This window comes from Bipolaris maydis (assembly GCF_028858645.1).
Source record: "Bipolaris maydis strain C4 unplaced genomic scaffold PSV08scaffold_4, whole genome shotgun sequence".
Lineage (NCBI taxonomy): Eukaryota > Fungi > Ascomycota > Dothideomycetes > Pleosporales > Pleosporaceae > Bipolaris > Bipolaris maydis.
This window is the reverse complement of record NW_027093860.1, coordinates 750,682-764,309: the sequence shown is the minus strand read 5'-3', so window position 1 is coordinate 764,309 and position 13,628 is coordinate 750,682. Positions and strand designations below refer to the sequence as shown.

General features: G+C 51.8%; 6 protein-coding genes across 6 annotated transcripts; 4 read left to right on the top strand and 2 right to left on the bottom strand.

The window, feature by feature from the left end:
• Positions 1-338: 338 nt before the first annotated feature.
• PSV08DRAFT_219389 (peroxisomal biogenesis factor 11) lies at positions 339-1,468 on the bottom strand (the record flags this gene model as incomplete). Its single annotated transcript, XM_014223860.1, has 3 exons — positions 339-907; positions 996-1,279; positions 1,402-1,468. The coding sequence occupies 3 exons, from the start codon at positions 1,466-1,468 to the stop codon at positions 551-553; spliced, it is 708 nt and encodes a 235-aa protein (XP_014079335.1). The 3' UTR covers positions 339-550.
• A 559-nt stretch (positions 1,469-2,027) lies between these two features.
• Positions 2,028-3,673, bottom strand: PSV08DRAFT_281813 (mRNA capping enzyme-domain-containing protein). The gene has a single exon (XM_014223859.1). The coding sequence runs from the start codon at positions 3,563-3,565 to the stop codon at positions 2,177-2,179; it is 1,389 nt and encodes a 462-aa protein (XP_014079334.1). The 5' UTR covers positions 3,566-3,673; the 3' UTR covers positions 2,028-2,176.
• A 212-nt stretch (positions 3,674-3,885) lies between these two features.
• On the top strand, positions 3,886-5,619 carry PSV08DRAFT_281802 (26S proteasome subunit RPN7-domain-containing protein). Its single transcript, XM_014223858.2, has 3 exons — positions 3,886-4,408; positions 4,461-5,269; positions 5,324-5,619. The coding sequence occupies exons 1-3, from the start codon at positions 3,953-3,955 to the stop codon at positions 5,514-5,516; spliced, it is 1,458 nt and encodes a 485-aa protein (XP_014079333.1). The 5' UTR covers positions 3,886-3,952; the 3' UTR covers positions 5,517-5,619.
• A 500-nt stretch (positions 5,620-6,119) lies between these two features.
• Positions 6,120-8,223, top strand: PSV08DRAFT_198644 (pyridoxal phosphate-dependent transferase). Its single transcript, XM_014223857.2, has 3 exons — positions 6,120-6,872; positions 6,923-7,719; positions 7,803-8,223. Exons 1-3 carry the CDS (start codon positions 6,464-6,466, stop codon positions 8,055-8,057), a joined length of 1,461 nt encoding a protein of 486 aa, XP_014079332.1. The 5' UTR covers positions 6,120-6,463; the 3' UTR covers positions 8,058-8,223.
• Positions 8,224-8,494: 271 nt separating this feature from the next.
• On the top strand, positions 8,495-8,983 carry PSV08DRAFT_349429 (uncharacterized protein; the record flags this gene model as incomplete). The annotated part of the gene is made up of 1 exon (XM_014223856.2): positions 8,495-8,983. The coding sequence occupies one exon, from the start codon at positions 8,495-8,497 to the stop codon at positions 8,981-8,983; it is 489 nt and encodes a 162-aa protein (XP_014079331.2).
• A 547-nt stretch (positions 8,984-9,530) lies between these two features.
• PSV08DRAFT_369617 (major facilitator superfamily-domain-containing protein) lies at positions 9,531-11,414 on the top strand (the record flags this gene model as incomplete). Its single annotated transcript, XM_014223855.1, has 1 exon — positions 9,531-11,414. One exon carries the CDS (start codon positions 9,531-9,533, stop codon positions 11,412-11,414), a length of 1,884 nt encoding a protein of 627 aa, XP_014079330.1.
• Between the last annotated feature and the right edge of the window lie 2,214 nt (positions 11,415-13,628).

Sequence of the window (13,628 nt, the reverse complement as noted above, 5' to 3'; positions counted from 1 at the left end):
CCAAAGTAAACAAGGTCCAATGGACTTTCGAAATGCTCATAGAGTAACTGCGCGACGTACGCTGGTGTTGTATATCTTAGTCCAATCAATTAGGCTACACAGATTCTCTGCAGATATCTGTACAGGGCTATAAGTTCAAAACTTTCATGTCAAAATCCAAAGCTGGATCAAGTGTCTCATATATAGCTGACAATCCTTGTTTTCGACATCTCACATGCCAGAACCTATAGAGCGAGAGAGAACAATGGAAAAAAAAATGCGGCAGAAATGTGGCACATGCACAGCTCGTATCACAAAGGCTTTAGTTGTGGAGAATAACTCCCGGAACCAGGACGACAAAAAAAAAGCCAAGGAAGATAGCTCAGGGAGATTGGAAATACGCATATGAACGCAGTTTGAGACATATGCGTGTGTGAAAATCACTAGCCAGTTACCAAATAAAAGTGACAGAGGCAAATTAAAATCTACATTTCCTCCTACTCCCCTGTATTCCCCTTCGTCTTCCTCGAAACATCGTACAACACCTCCCACTCTACATAACCACAACCACTCACGCAGTCTTCTTCCACTGTGCCCAGACACCCAAAAGCGAACTCGTCGTTCCGGCCAATCCCACAATACCATCATCAAGATCGATCCAGCCAAGCGCCGAACTGGGGATAGTGATATCGCACAGGTCGCTAATGAGCTGGACCCTTACAGCATTAAGCTCGACCTGCAACTTCTTCGTCTCAACAACCTTCTCCGGATCGGAAGACTGGGTAATGGCCTTTGAGCGCTGGAGCAAATTGTAGTACGAGTACAGGCCCGAGGCAATCGAGCACGAGATACCCGCAAACCAGGCGCGGTAGCCTTCGCGCAGGAGGCGCGGGGCGTACGAAGACTTGCGGATGGCGGTTGCGTCGAGCTAATCATGGGGGTTTCACATGTCAGTTTTACTGAGGCTTGCAATCGAAATCGACTTGAACATGACAAAAAGCCAGATTAAGACATACCACGCAAGCGTTATCACACAGCATGTAAAATGCATATCCCAACTGCCTTCCAATAGCGGTAAACCTCAGCACGGGATCCATGCTCTTGGCATCGGTCGCTATGGCCGCAGCCTTGAAGTGCTCGACAAACTTGCCCACGCGCATGAGCTTGCGCGTCTGGCCAAACGTCTTCTTGGTCGCATCGAACGGCGCGATGGTCGATGCTGGGCGGTTGGTGCGGTACAGGTACCAGGCTAGGAATCGAGAAAAGTACTGCAGCGTTCGCAGCACCTTGTCGCGCCCGACTGTTCACATGTCAGATGGATGGAAGAGGGTGATGGGGGCATATAACGTAAGGAAGTGGGTTATGCGGGACATGTTTGTATGCCCTGCATATCAATTAAGCAGCAAGGAAGGCAAAACGTACCAGTTGTCGCGACAAACTTGAGATAATGCGACACCGTTGGGTGGTAAACTAGAGCGTCCGCAACCATGTTGTCTGCTGTGCTTTGGATCCGAATATATCAGACCGAGTATGTAATCGCGAGGGCGAGGGAGGAGAAGAAGTCCAGCTCCAATCTTCTTCTGGTACAAACGGGAGGCGGTTTGTTTTCGGATGTAGAGAGAGAGAGTGTGAGAGTGAGAGAGCAAAGACAGGAGTGTCTGGGAGGGCAGGTGCGGGTTGAGAAAGAGAACGTCTGGGGATGCGACAAGTGCGGAGACCGCGTGCGGAAGCGTAGGGAGTCGGTCACTCTCTGAGCGTGATTGCCGGGGAGAACGCGACCACCTCGGCAACTTGATCCGCACGTCACATTATCGCCTAGCTGACAAGTACACCTAACACGCTTGGAGCTGGACTTGCGCGACACATGTGAATATGGCACGCCGGCTTGTTGCAATCGAAGCACTCGCTTACTTTTTTATTTGTTTATTTCTTCTCCCCTTACCGCTTCGACGTTTCCATTGCAGTCGCTGTTGCATATCTCTGTATCTCCTCATTGACTCCAAGTTATTATCATCATGCCTCGTCACCGATGACTGCATTCACCCTTTGCAGAAAGATATTTGTAAACTCGTTGTATAGACATGTCACATCTGGCTTTGCCAGACCGCTGCGATTCAGCACGTCGCACGTATAGATACCCATTTCATCCACCAGCCCGTCCCACAAGCTTTACACCAAACGCCAATAACGCTACCACCTAGACCTTGTAGAAGCAAAATGCATGATAAAAGTCCGCGGCCTCCAACTCCTCCTCCGAGGTCAGCAACCGGCCTGTCGCACGATCCCTGACCTTCATGACCTCGCTCAGCGGTCCGAGGATTGGATCATCCTTTTGCTCCTCCCAGATATCTCGGAATGGCTTGCGGTACTGCAGCTCGAGATTGAAGTCTTCGGCCAGCGCTCGGAATGCTTCCCACGGTACCACATATTCAGGTGCCTCGACCGCTTCTGTTAGCCAGTACGAATACTTCCAGCCATAGGGCGGGCGGAATGTGCCATCTGGAGGTGTCTTGCCAGGGAACTTGACACTGTAGATGCTGTTTCCAAAGCTGAATCCTTCGTCTTCGACTTCGCCGTCTTCCTGTTCTTCCTTTGCCTTTTCCTTGTCCTTTGCCTCGGTAGGCTTGTCGCCATTCTTGTGTTCCGTGTCAGCGGGCTTGGGGCTATCGAGGCTCTTCTCAGGGTCCCAGTCGTCCTCGTCATCGCTTGCAAACGCTGGGCGGTCGTCATCGTCATCGTCGGTACCGCCATTTGTCTCCGGTGGTGCTGTACCCTTGGCCTTGTGGTGCTCAATGACCTTTTGCGACAAAACGTCCGAGTTGGGTATACAGCCAATAAATCGACCTCCTTTCTTTAGCGCGCCAGCGACGTTTCGAAGCATGCCCTTGGCCTTGGCCTCGCTCTCAAAAGCATAGTGCATGCAGAACATCATCGTGACCATGTCCCAACCGCCACCGCCCCAGCGCTGGCTCATAGCATTTCCCTGCCCAGCACCAGGATCAATGCCCACCTCCTTAATAATGGGTATATCGCCTAGCCACTCGCCAAAGCAGTCTTTTGCGTAAAACTCGCCATGGAAAAGACGCCTGTTTTTCCTTTGCATCTGCGAAAATCGCTCTTTGGCCTGTCGAATGGACACGTCTGCAGGATCACAGCCGACATAGAGCTCGACTTTTCTCGACTTTTCCCACTTGCCCAGGTCACCGCCCTTTCCGCACCCAATATCCAGGATCTTGAGGTGTCGCTCATCGCCAATGAACTTTTGGATGATGGATGACTTGATCCAGTTATTGAAGCTGCGCAGTCCCTTGATTTTGCTGTCAGTGTTGCGCCACTCACGGCCTCGCTCCGGCACCATGTTGTAGTGCTGCTTGACAACATCATGCACACCACGCTGTGCAGCTTCTTCGTGTGCCCGTCTAGCTGCCTCTTCTTCTCGTGCCTGCTGTCGCTTACGAGCCGCTTCTCGGTCGGCAGCAGGCACACGTGCACCTGCTCCCGGACGCTTCCGTTGACGTGGTGGTGATCTGGACGGTGATCTCGAGGGCGAGCGTGCGCGTTTGTTATTTTGCTCGGCGCCCGCCATGGTGTAGCTTCTGGTGCAGCGCGTCTACTGGCGGGTTCTGGGTCCGACGCGTTGGCGACAATGAAGTGTTGGTGGGCGGAGTAGTGTGTTGGAGTATCAGAAAACGTGATTGTACGTGAAAGTATGAAGGGGTTTCGTAGATTAGTAGAAAAGTTAACAAGGTGAGAGAAAAACAAGACTGAAGATTAGAAAGACCAAGTACAGCCGTTGTTCTAGCGTTCCGCGTCTGCAGTGTTCAGGGCCGTGCGCGAGCTTTACCTGCGGAAGTTCAGCGGCGGCGGGCAAGACACTCCCGTCATCACATCAACATCCCCACGACTCAACGCCGTCCGCTATTACCCACCACCACCACTTCCTTACCCTCCCCATCTCACACAATCAGCCACTATGGGTGACCCGCAATTTGCAAAGTACCCCGACCTCCAGCTGTCGCAGCACATCTTCCAGCTCACAAATCCCGCCGCCTCGAAACAAGCAAAGCAAGCTGCCTTGAAGTCGGTTCAGGATGGCATCACCGAGAACAAGATGGCGCCCCTCTACCGGTACCTTGCACACCCTGTAGATGGCGTCCTCAATGCACAAGGCGAGGGCAGCGCAGACCAGCCAAGCAAGAACCGGAGACCTTCCGCCAGCTTAGCGACGATGCTTGCCACACGGACCCCGACGCTCGAGGTGCCACTGCCTTGGGATGAGAAGCTGTACGAGAGCCTAAAGGCCGAGTGCGAGAAGGAGCTGGAGGCGATACAAAAGGAGGAAGAGGAGGCAGAGGAGAAGGCTGGCGAGACCGAAGTGCAGGCTGCGCGGGGAAAGCGCGCAGAACTGTACAACCGCATAGGCGACAAGGTATTTCAGCAGTGCGCTTTACAAAAGGAAAATGCGGCTGACAATGATGCAGGACAAAGCCATTGCCAGCTACGAGGCCATTTTCGAAAAGACGGGCATCCTGGGCACCAAAATCGACCTCGTCCTTGCCATAATACGCATTGCGCTCTTCTTCGGTGACAGGATACTGGCCAAGAAGTCGATTGACCGAGCCAGCGCATTGGTAGAGAGTGGTGGTGACTGGGATCGTCGCAATCGTCTCAAGGCATACACTGGACTGCACTACCTCACTGTCCGATCACACTCACAAGCTGCCCCGCTGCTGCTTGATAGTTTGTCAACCTTTACCAGCTATGAGCTCTGCAGCTATTCGAACCTTGTGGTCTACGCCATTCTTGCTGGCTCGGTAGCACTCAAGCGTGTTGACTTCAAGTCCAAGGTGGTGGATGCGCCAGAGATAAAGGCGATTGTGGGCACCTCGGAGGAGAAGCTCTCCGCCATCACTGGACAGGCCTCGGCAGGACCAGCAGCTGGCGATGAGGAGATGGCAGACGCATCAGGCTCAACAGCAACTCCTGTCCCGACGGTTGTCAATCTCACTACCCTTGGTGGATCACAAGACCAGGAGGCGGCAGTGGACTTTTCTCCGCTATCCAAGCTAGTCAAGAGTTTGTACGAGGGTGATTACAAGGGCTTCTTCGGTGCCCTAGGCGAGGTAGAGACCAACTTTCTCAGCCAAGACCGCTACATGTACGAGCATCGTGGCTGGTATGTCCGCGAGATGCGTCTGCGGGCTTACCAACAGCTCCTCCAGTCGTACCGCGTGGTTGGTCTAGAGAGCATGGCCAGAGATTTCGGTGTTACTGTTGACTTCCTCGACAAGTAAGTCATGTCCTATTGCATGCAGTCTGCACTTGTACTAATTACGACGACCAGGGACCTTGCCCGCTTCATCGCCGCCGACCGCATTCCGTGCACGATTGACCGCGTCAAGGGCATCATTGAGACGAACCGCCCAGACGACAAGAATAAGCAGTACGCGGACGTAGTCAAGCAGGGTGACCAGCTCATCACCAAGCTGCAAAAGTATGGCCAAGCCGTCAGGCTGAGGGGAAGTGAGCGTGGTTAGACATTGGCCTTTAGCCAGGCAAACGTGTAATGATGATGTGATATTCTAGGCCTAGATGAAAACAGCACAAAGACAGCTGAAAGAAATATTAGAGTGAACGCCCATGTCATCGTACTACCTCTTTCGTGCTTGGCGTTGCGGTGAGGGTTTCGGTGCCCGCATTGCATTGCCCTATCCGCAGCCTTAGCCCCGCTATCTCCGTATTGCAGCTCATCGGGAAGGCGGGAGCGGCATGCGGTGCGATAACGGGGCGAAATATTGCTTTTATGTCTTTGAGATATATTTATTGTCTGCCTTTTAGACGTCAATTTGTATCATTGCAACACCCACGCCCCCATTACATCGCTTCTTACGAGCTCGATTCGACGCCGCCGGTGCAGCGCCCACGCCAGGTGTGGGGTGATCGGCCTCGAGCGACGCCGCCGATAAGCTCTCAGGGTCCAGCTACAATGTCGCCGTCATCGGCTCTGGCGCAGGCGTCTGTCCGCTCACTTTGCGCCCATGGCAGTAGAGCGCGGCGGAGTGGTGGCAACGTGGGTTCACAAGGTATTTTCCGATCCCCAGCCCTCTGCCTCTTTGCAACTCGGTCAGTCGCCGACACGACGTGACTAAACATGCCCGCATGGCGCCGCGCTATGACGAGGGGCAGGGTGTTTGTCGTGGGAGCACCACTACGGGTGGGGCACCACTCGAGTAGCATAAAAAATATGGACTACCTTTTGACGCATACATGTCCTACGTGTTTCGAATGCGTTGCGGGAACTAGCATCTTGCATGCGCATCGCCTTCACCGGAACCATACTTAGTCTAGACCTGTGCTCACAACCTTAGTCCTCTATACACCCTTTACCTCCTCCTCCACACTCCTCAACCATCCACTCCTACGACCTTCATCGCCGGCCCGACCCGCACAATTTTCATCGCACCGCCCACACACACGCACAATCATGTCCAAGGCACCAAGCAAGGTGTTGAACATTGGCAACATCAACCCCCACGTCAAGGCAGCCCAGTATGCCGTGCGTGGTGAACTAGCCGTCAAGTCGGAAGAGTACCGCGCCAAGCTGGCAAAGGGTGAGGGCAGTGACCTGCCTTTTGACACTGTCATTGCAGCAAACATTGGCAACCCTCAACAACTAGACCAGAAGCCCATCACATTCTTCAGGCAGGTTGCCAGTATACTCGAGAACCCGGGTCTGCTAGAGCATGAGGATGTCCTGTTCAACAGCCTGGGATACAAGTCGGACGTTGTCGACCGCGCGAGGAAGCTCTTGAAAGAGGTCAAGAGCGTAGGCGCATACAGCCAGAGCCAGGGTGCTCCCGGCATCAGACAGAGCGTGGCAGAGTACATTGAGCGTTCGTACAGCGGTGCCTCCAATCACAAGCTTCCAACTGACAGAGCATAGGACGAGATGGCTACCCAGCCAAGTTTGAGGACATTTACCTCAGCAATGGCGCTTCGTCTGGTGTAAACACACTCCTTCACACAATCTGCGCAAAGCCCGAGACTGGTATCATGGTCCCCATCCCACAATATCCTCTCTACACCGCTACCCTATCAGTACTCAACGCCCGCTGCGTACCATACTACCTCGATGAGGAGCAGGCTTGGGGCACATCGCTCGACTCTATCCGAACAGCCTATGACAAGGCAGTCAGCGAGGGCACGGATGTCAAGGCCATCTGCGTCATCAACCCAGGTAATCCCACCGGCGCTTCGCTCCCGGCTGAGGACATCAAGGCTGTTCTTCAGTTCGCCGCCGAAAAGGGCGTTGTTGTCATCGCAGATGAGGTGTACCAAACCAATGTCTTCATTGGCGAGTTCATCTCTTTCAAAAAGGCCCTCCGTGACCTGCAAAAAGAGACTCCTGGCAAATACGACCACTTGGAGCTGGCTTCTCTCCATTCCGTCTCTAAGGGCATGGTTGGCGAGTGCGGACACCGCGGAGGATACTTCGAGCTTGTCGGCTTTGACCCAGAGGTTGCGCAGGAGGTTTACAAGTTCATCTCCATTCAGCTGTGCCCACCGGTACTCGGCCAGTGCATTGTTGAGATGATGGTCAACCCACCCAAGGAGGGCGAGCCAAGCTATCCTCTGTATAAGGAAGAGTACGATGGCATCTTCAATGGACTGAAGAAGCGCGCGTATGCGCTGTATGAAGCTTTCAAGAAGATGGAGGGAGTGGAATGCAACGAACCTCAGGTGAGTACAGCCCTACTGCTTTACTGAGCCCTTGATTCCTTGCAGAACCAGTAGCTATTCAGGATGCTAACACAAACCATTAGGGCTCCATGTACCTCTTCCCCACCATCCACCTCCCGGAGAAGGCTGTTCAGCAGGCCAAGAAGGAGGGCCGGGCTCCAGACGAGTTCTACTGCTTCCGCATGTTGGACGCGACCGGTGTTTGTGTCGTCGCTGGAACCGGCTTTGGACAAAAGGAGGGAACTTTGCACTTTAGGACGACCTTCCTTGCTCCCGGCACAGACTGGACTGGACGTATTGTCAAGTTCCACGAGGACTTCATGAAGGAGTTCAAGTAGTGCGCACGTGATTTAGGACGACCCCTGGCTGCTCGGTGAAGTAGACTGCGTAGGATTCGTCACAACGAAATAAATGTGCCATGAATGACAATACTTTGAATCGCCTAATGTACTCATACACGTTGACTTGGCACTGATTTGCTGAGTGCCGGGTAGTTGGGGCGGGGTCAGCACCATTCCTTCCGAACGACAAGCGCAATACCGCAACTGCCGTGTCTTGTACCTGAATGGCCCTAGTTCTGGTCCGTGCGACATGCCACTGGACGTGTAGGTAGCCGGACATGTATTTACATACGACGATACGGCGTCTTGGAATCCGCCCCTGTCCCTTTTGCTTCCTTTATCATCAGCTTGTTCCTCGTCTCGCTCGTTGTTTCATGCTTCTACCATTTAGTTATCACCTCCTATATTAATCGACTCTTCGCAAAAACGACGTCATGGGCTTATCAAGAATCGAGATACTACCCGATGAGCTACTCGATCTGATCATGTGCTACCAAGATCGCAGGGCACTTCATGCTCTCTGCCTGGTATCCAAAGACATGAACCGTGTTGCGACTGCCCGACTATATGCAAATATTGAACTCGAAAAAGACGACTTCAAGTACCTTCGCCCCTTAGCGCTTTTATTCTGGACATCTGCACCCCATCGCGAAGCCGTGCGTTCCCTGTGCGTGCGACATGCATACGGCGGCAATCTCGACCCTTGGCCCAATCACCCAGACCTCGATGCTATCATCAGGAAGAACCTTGAGTTGTACGTGAGGCTAGGTGATCGGGAGCATTGGTTCAACGAAATCAGAGACGGTGCTGATTCGACGCGCATCGCGAGTTTGCTGTTGAGAAGCCTGCCTCATGTCATGACAATGCAATTACCTGGCTTTGACTTGGTCGACCCTGCATCGAGAAAGACGGACATTACTTAGTGCGCTGCGAAACATTTCTTAAAATAGAAAACCATGCTTTTCTGTTCAAGAGACTTAATGTTCATAGCGTTCCACAACTGTGGGTTACAACCTGGATGCGCCAGTCAAACATGCAGTAATTGTCAAGTACGCAATTCCTGTTACAGATCGAAAGATCTGCTTCGAGTACCTGTAGTTTTCTTAGGTAGTGCGATGTACGAAGAGAGTGGGCCCCTTTATTCAACTGTGGTTTCGACTTCTCAACGTGCTCAAATGCGGCGACTCGTTTACGATCCGAAAGAACCTGAACCACCGTTAGCCAAACAGTCCATTTCTAGGAAAAAAAATATTCATATTTTCGAAACAACCATCCAGCATCTGTTTCATTATTTCACAAAGCAGAGACAGCGTGTTGGCAAAGCTTTCTTGACCATGGTAGACAGGAAAACAGCCTTGGGGCGCACTTTGTAGGGGCAGAATAGGAAAAAATGTCGATAATGATATTTAAATACTCTTATTCTCAGCACCTCATACCAAGTTAACATTTCAATTCAGCGATACCAACACAATGTTTTCCTCTGCCAACTTTGATGAGGAAAATGGCGAAGTTGTCGTACCAGAGAAGCAAGCTAACAGCGAGCCTTCTTCAAGCTCAACTCCAAACGCAAAACTGGATTCTGCTGAGCAACTCACCTATCTGAATCTGTCCTCATCTCTATCTAACTCGAATCCCTCGGCAGAATGGACTCGATCCCATGGCTTCTGGCGATCTTTCATTGCAATATGCATACCACTGCTTCTTTCCGCACTGGGAGGAAGCATCACCAACACGGCACTACCCACCATCTCTGAGGCTCTCAATTTAAACACCAAATTCTCTTGGATAGCGACCGATTTTCTCCTGGCCAGCACCGTCTTCCAGCCTTTGTACTCTCAACTGGGAGATATGTGGGGACGCAAACGCCCGATGATGGCAGCCATCGCCGTTTTCGCTCTCGGTAGCGCAATATGTGCCGGAGCAAGATCAGGCCCAATGCTGATTTCGGGACGGATCCTGCAGGGCTTAGGCACAGGCGGAATCGATCTCTTCGCTGAAATGATTCTCTGTGACATCGTCCCATTAAGGAAGAGAGGTCCTTATCTAGCGATTAAGCATGTTGCTTTCGCCGCTGGGACGACAATGGGGCCGCTACTCGGCGGTGTATTTGCAGAACAAGGATGGTACTCGTGCTTCCTGATCAACACACCCGTATGTATCATCTCGCTAGCCATCATGTGGATTTGGCTCAGTGTCGACGAAGGTCTCACAAATGGTAAAGTATCTATCGGAGACAATCTGAGAAAGACTGACTATATCGGCAGTGGCATGCTGACTGGCTCTGTGCTTATGATCCTCGTTGCACTCAGCACTGATGGCGCACGCTGGCCTTGGAACCACCCATCTATCATCACACTCATTGTGCTCGGAACACTAGGCCTCATAGGCTTCATCTTCTGGGAACGTTCTCGCTTTTTCAAATATCCTATAATGCCACCCCATGTCTTTTCGAACCGTACGACAAACATTGTCTTCGCATTGACCGTCATGCATGGAATCATAACCTACGGCTTCCAATTCTACCTCCCACTCTATTTCCAAGCCGTCGAAGGCTCGTCCCCGTCAAATTCAGGCGTTGAAGTTATGCCTACGACACTTGTCATTGTTATCATCGCTGCTCTTGGCGGACCCATTCTTAGCTTCACAGGAAGATACAAACACATCCACATGGCTGGCTTCGTCTGTGTAACACTCGGCCAAAGTCTCTGCATAATGCTTGACCACAGCACATCCCCGGGTGTATGGATTAGCATCCAGCTCATCATAGCGTCTGGTCTTGGAATCGTGATTCCGACCATGCTCCCCGCCATCCAAGCAAAGCTCCCCAAAGCTAGCACAGGAGCAAGTGCAGGATCGTGGGCTTTCCTACGCGGAACAGAATCACTATTCGGTGTCGCGATCCCCGGTGCAGTGTTCAACGCGCGCTTCACTTCGCTTCTACCTAGCATCTTCTCGCCAGGCGCCCAGGCAAAGCTCTCTCACGGCCGAGCATACCAGTGTGCAACGGCCTCGTTCATCAATAGATACGGCACCACACCCACTGTAAAGAGCGAGATTGTAACCGCATACACACAATCGCTCAGAAGCATATGGATCATCTTTACCGTCGTGGCTGCGGTAGGCTTCTGTATCAGCTTTTGTGAGAAGGAGTACAAGATGCGGACCGTGTTGAATACGGTTTACGGGCTCAAATCGAAGCAGATGCCAAGCAACGGGGAGCCTGCGGGAAGTAGTACACCGCCATTTTCGGCTGCGTCAATCGTGTCGGAGACGGAAGCGCAGACGCCTGTTAAGAGCTCCGGTGAGGCGGCTGGTCATGAAAGTAAAGAAAGGAGTTCAGAAACTGGATTGTAGAATTTTTGTTCACGTATTACTGAGTTGGGGGAGGTTGCTTTACAAAGAGAATTTTTGTATCTTGTAATGTTTGTCTCTAATGAGGTTTAGCTTCTGCAACTTCACTGTATGTAGATTTGCATAGATTACCTCTTTTTTGTCATTTCTCTCCCTCCCTCTCTCATATTAGATGAGAAGTCGTAGTTCTAATACAATTATTCACCTGAAGTGCGTGGTACAAGGACCTCTTTCTCCTATTAGTAAGTTGGGCACCTATATGTTGATGCACAGGAGTAAAACGATATTCTAATCTATCCTAATTGGCCTGGGAAGAGCTTGTTTATGTATATTGCTCGTATCGAGGTCTAAGTCGGTGTAGGAGTATCCCCGGCCTACTATCGACTGCTTCCTTAATCCGACATGCGTATTTCTAGAATGATGTTATTAGACCATGTCTATAATGGTATTCGGTCCAGCCAGTTAGCGTTTTCTGGACCCGTAAATCCTTAGAATAAGGAGAATTAAGTCAACTATAACTAGTCTTTACCTACATTTCTTAAGATTGCTGCCTAGATCACAGGCCTCACTGTTATTGGTTGGGCAAAAGACGATCGCAGACATGGTGTTTACAGTGTACCGAGAAGTTGAGGTTCTGTCTGATACACCATTGGTTTACGATCAGTTTTCCTTGACTCTGTGCCGTCTTGAGACTCCACTAACCTCGTATCTGTGGAGCTAGCCGCCCATCTCCGAGGTATCATGCATATTGCGATTTACTCTTAGGTAAATAGGTATTCAGCTCGATATACCGGCTGGACACGGATGAGTCGATTTCGTTTAGGAAGAATCTGCTGTTTTCACAATCTTGACGCGACAATCCGAAGTAAATCGTCGTCTATTCGGTGCCAGGTCCTACAATCGCTTAGTACAGCCTTATCAACTCCCCAAGTTCTTATGCTGGATCGGTGATGAGTTCGGCAGTGCATCAGAACCAAGCACCGAGGAATCTTGGAGTTGTTCACGCGACAAGTTGGCTCCGCACTTCCGGCTTGCTTGTGCGGATACTTATCCGTAGCTCGATGGGCAGTGGTATATATCAAAGCAGCTCCCGCCCCTTAACGAGTCCTAGCATCGCACCCCAATGTACATTGACATGCTGACGAAAAAAAAAGGCCTTTGTTGGTTGGCATCACCGTGCTCCCTAGCTTAACCCTTCCGTCGGGTAGTAGGACAAAGGATCAGCGACACACCGTTACATCCAGGCATTTGGTAAACCGGTTTACTCCACAACCCCATGGGGCCCCAACGTGGGCTTTCAGCTTTTGTTGGGAGATCGTCGCTGTCACTGTCATTACTGCCGTCATTACCGCCCCGTCTATTTTATACTCACGGCCGTGATTACCGTATGGCCAGATGAACAACCCGAGGTTTTCTCTAGTACTGCGCGTATTACTCACGTCATCCACGTCCATGACCCGCGAGCGGATATCGCACCGCTGCATATCTATCGACGGATTGGGCTCTTTACTAGCTTCCGGTGTTGTATATGGCATGGCTTGCCATCGCCACTACCTACCGCAAATTGGACCCGGATTATCCCGTGGAGAAGCACAACAACGTTTGGCGCGGTGCGTGATGGCCAAGACGAGAACTGCTCCACGGACTGACTTGGCCGCGATGTGATTGGGTCCGCGGTAGGTGGAAGAAAAGTCGAAGCCACGCTCCTTGGCCGCGCTCGAGACGAAGTCACACCACCCCTCCCAATTTGACCACTTGTTCTCCGAACACACGATCACAGCTGCAGCGCGGCTGAGAACCCATGCACCACAAGACAATTAGCTTTTCACTTATGCAACAAGCTCCACCATTGGCACGAAATCCCCCGCAATGCCACTAGTCCAAGATCTTGGGATCTTGGGGTTGATCTGGGCTCGCTTGGCCTAGACGTTAGTGGAACACCGAGCTGGTTTCCCTGCCACCAGGTCAGTCGGCATCGCGAAACACCAAGCCTTTGTGGACTTGCGAAAGTACTTGTCTCCCCGACAAGGCCGCCGAAGCCCAGGGTTCTGTCTGGGCTTTGACCGGAACCGGTCACAAGGACTGGCTGAGAACTGTTCTCAATGACGAGCCCCAGCCGTCAAGCCTTCAGCCGTCATACGGATTACCTTCCTGGGATGGTATCTGCGTATTTTTTCCTCGCCTCCGATGTCAGCAGTGCATGCTGACCGAGAGAGA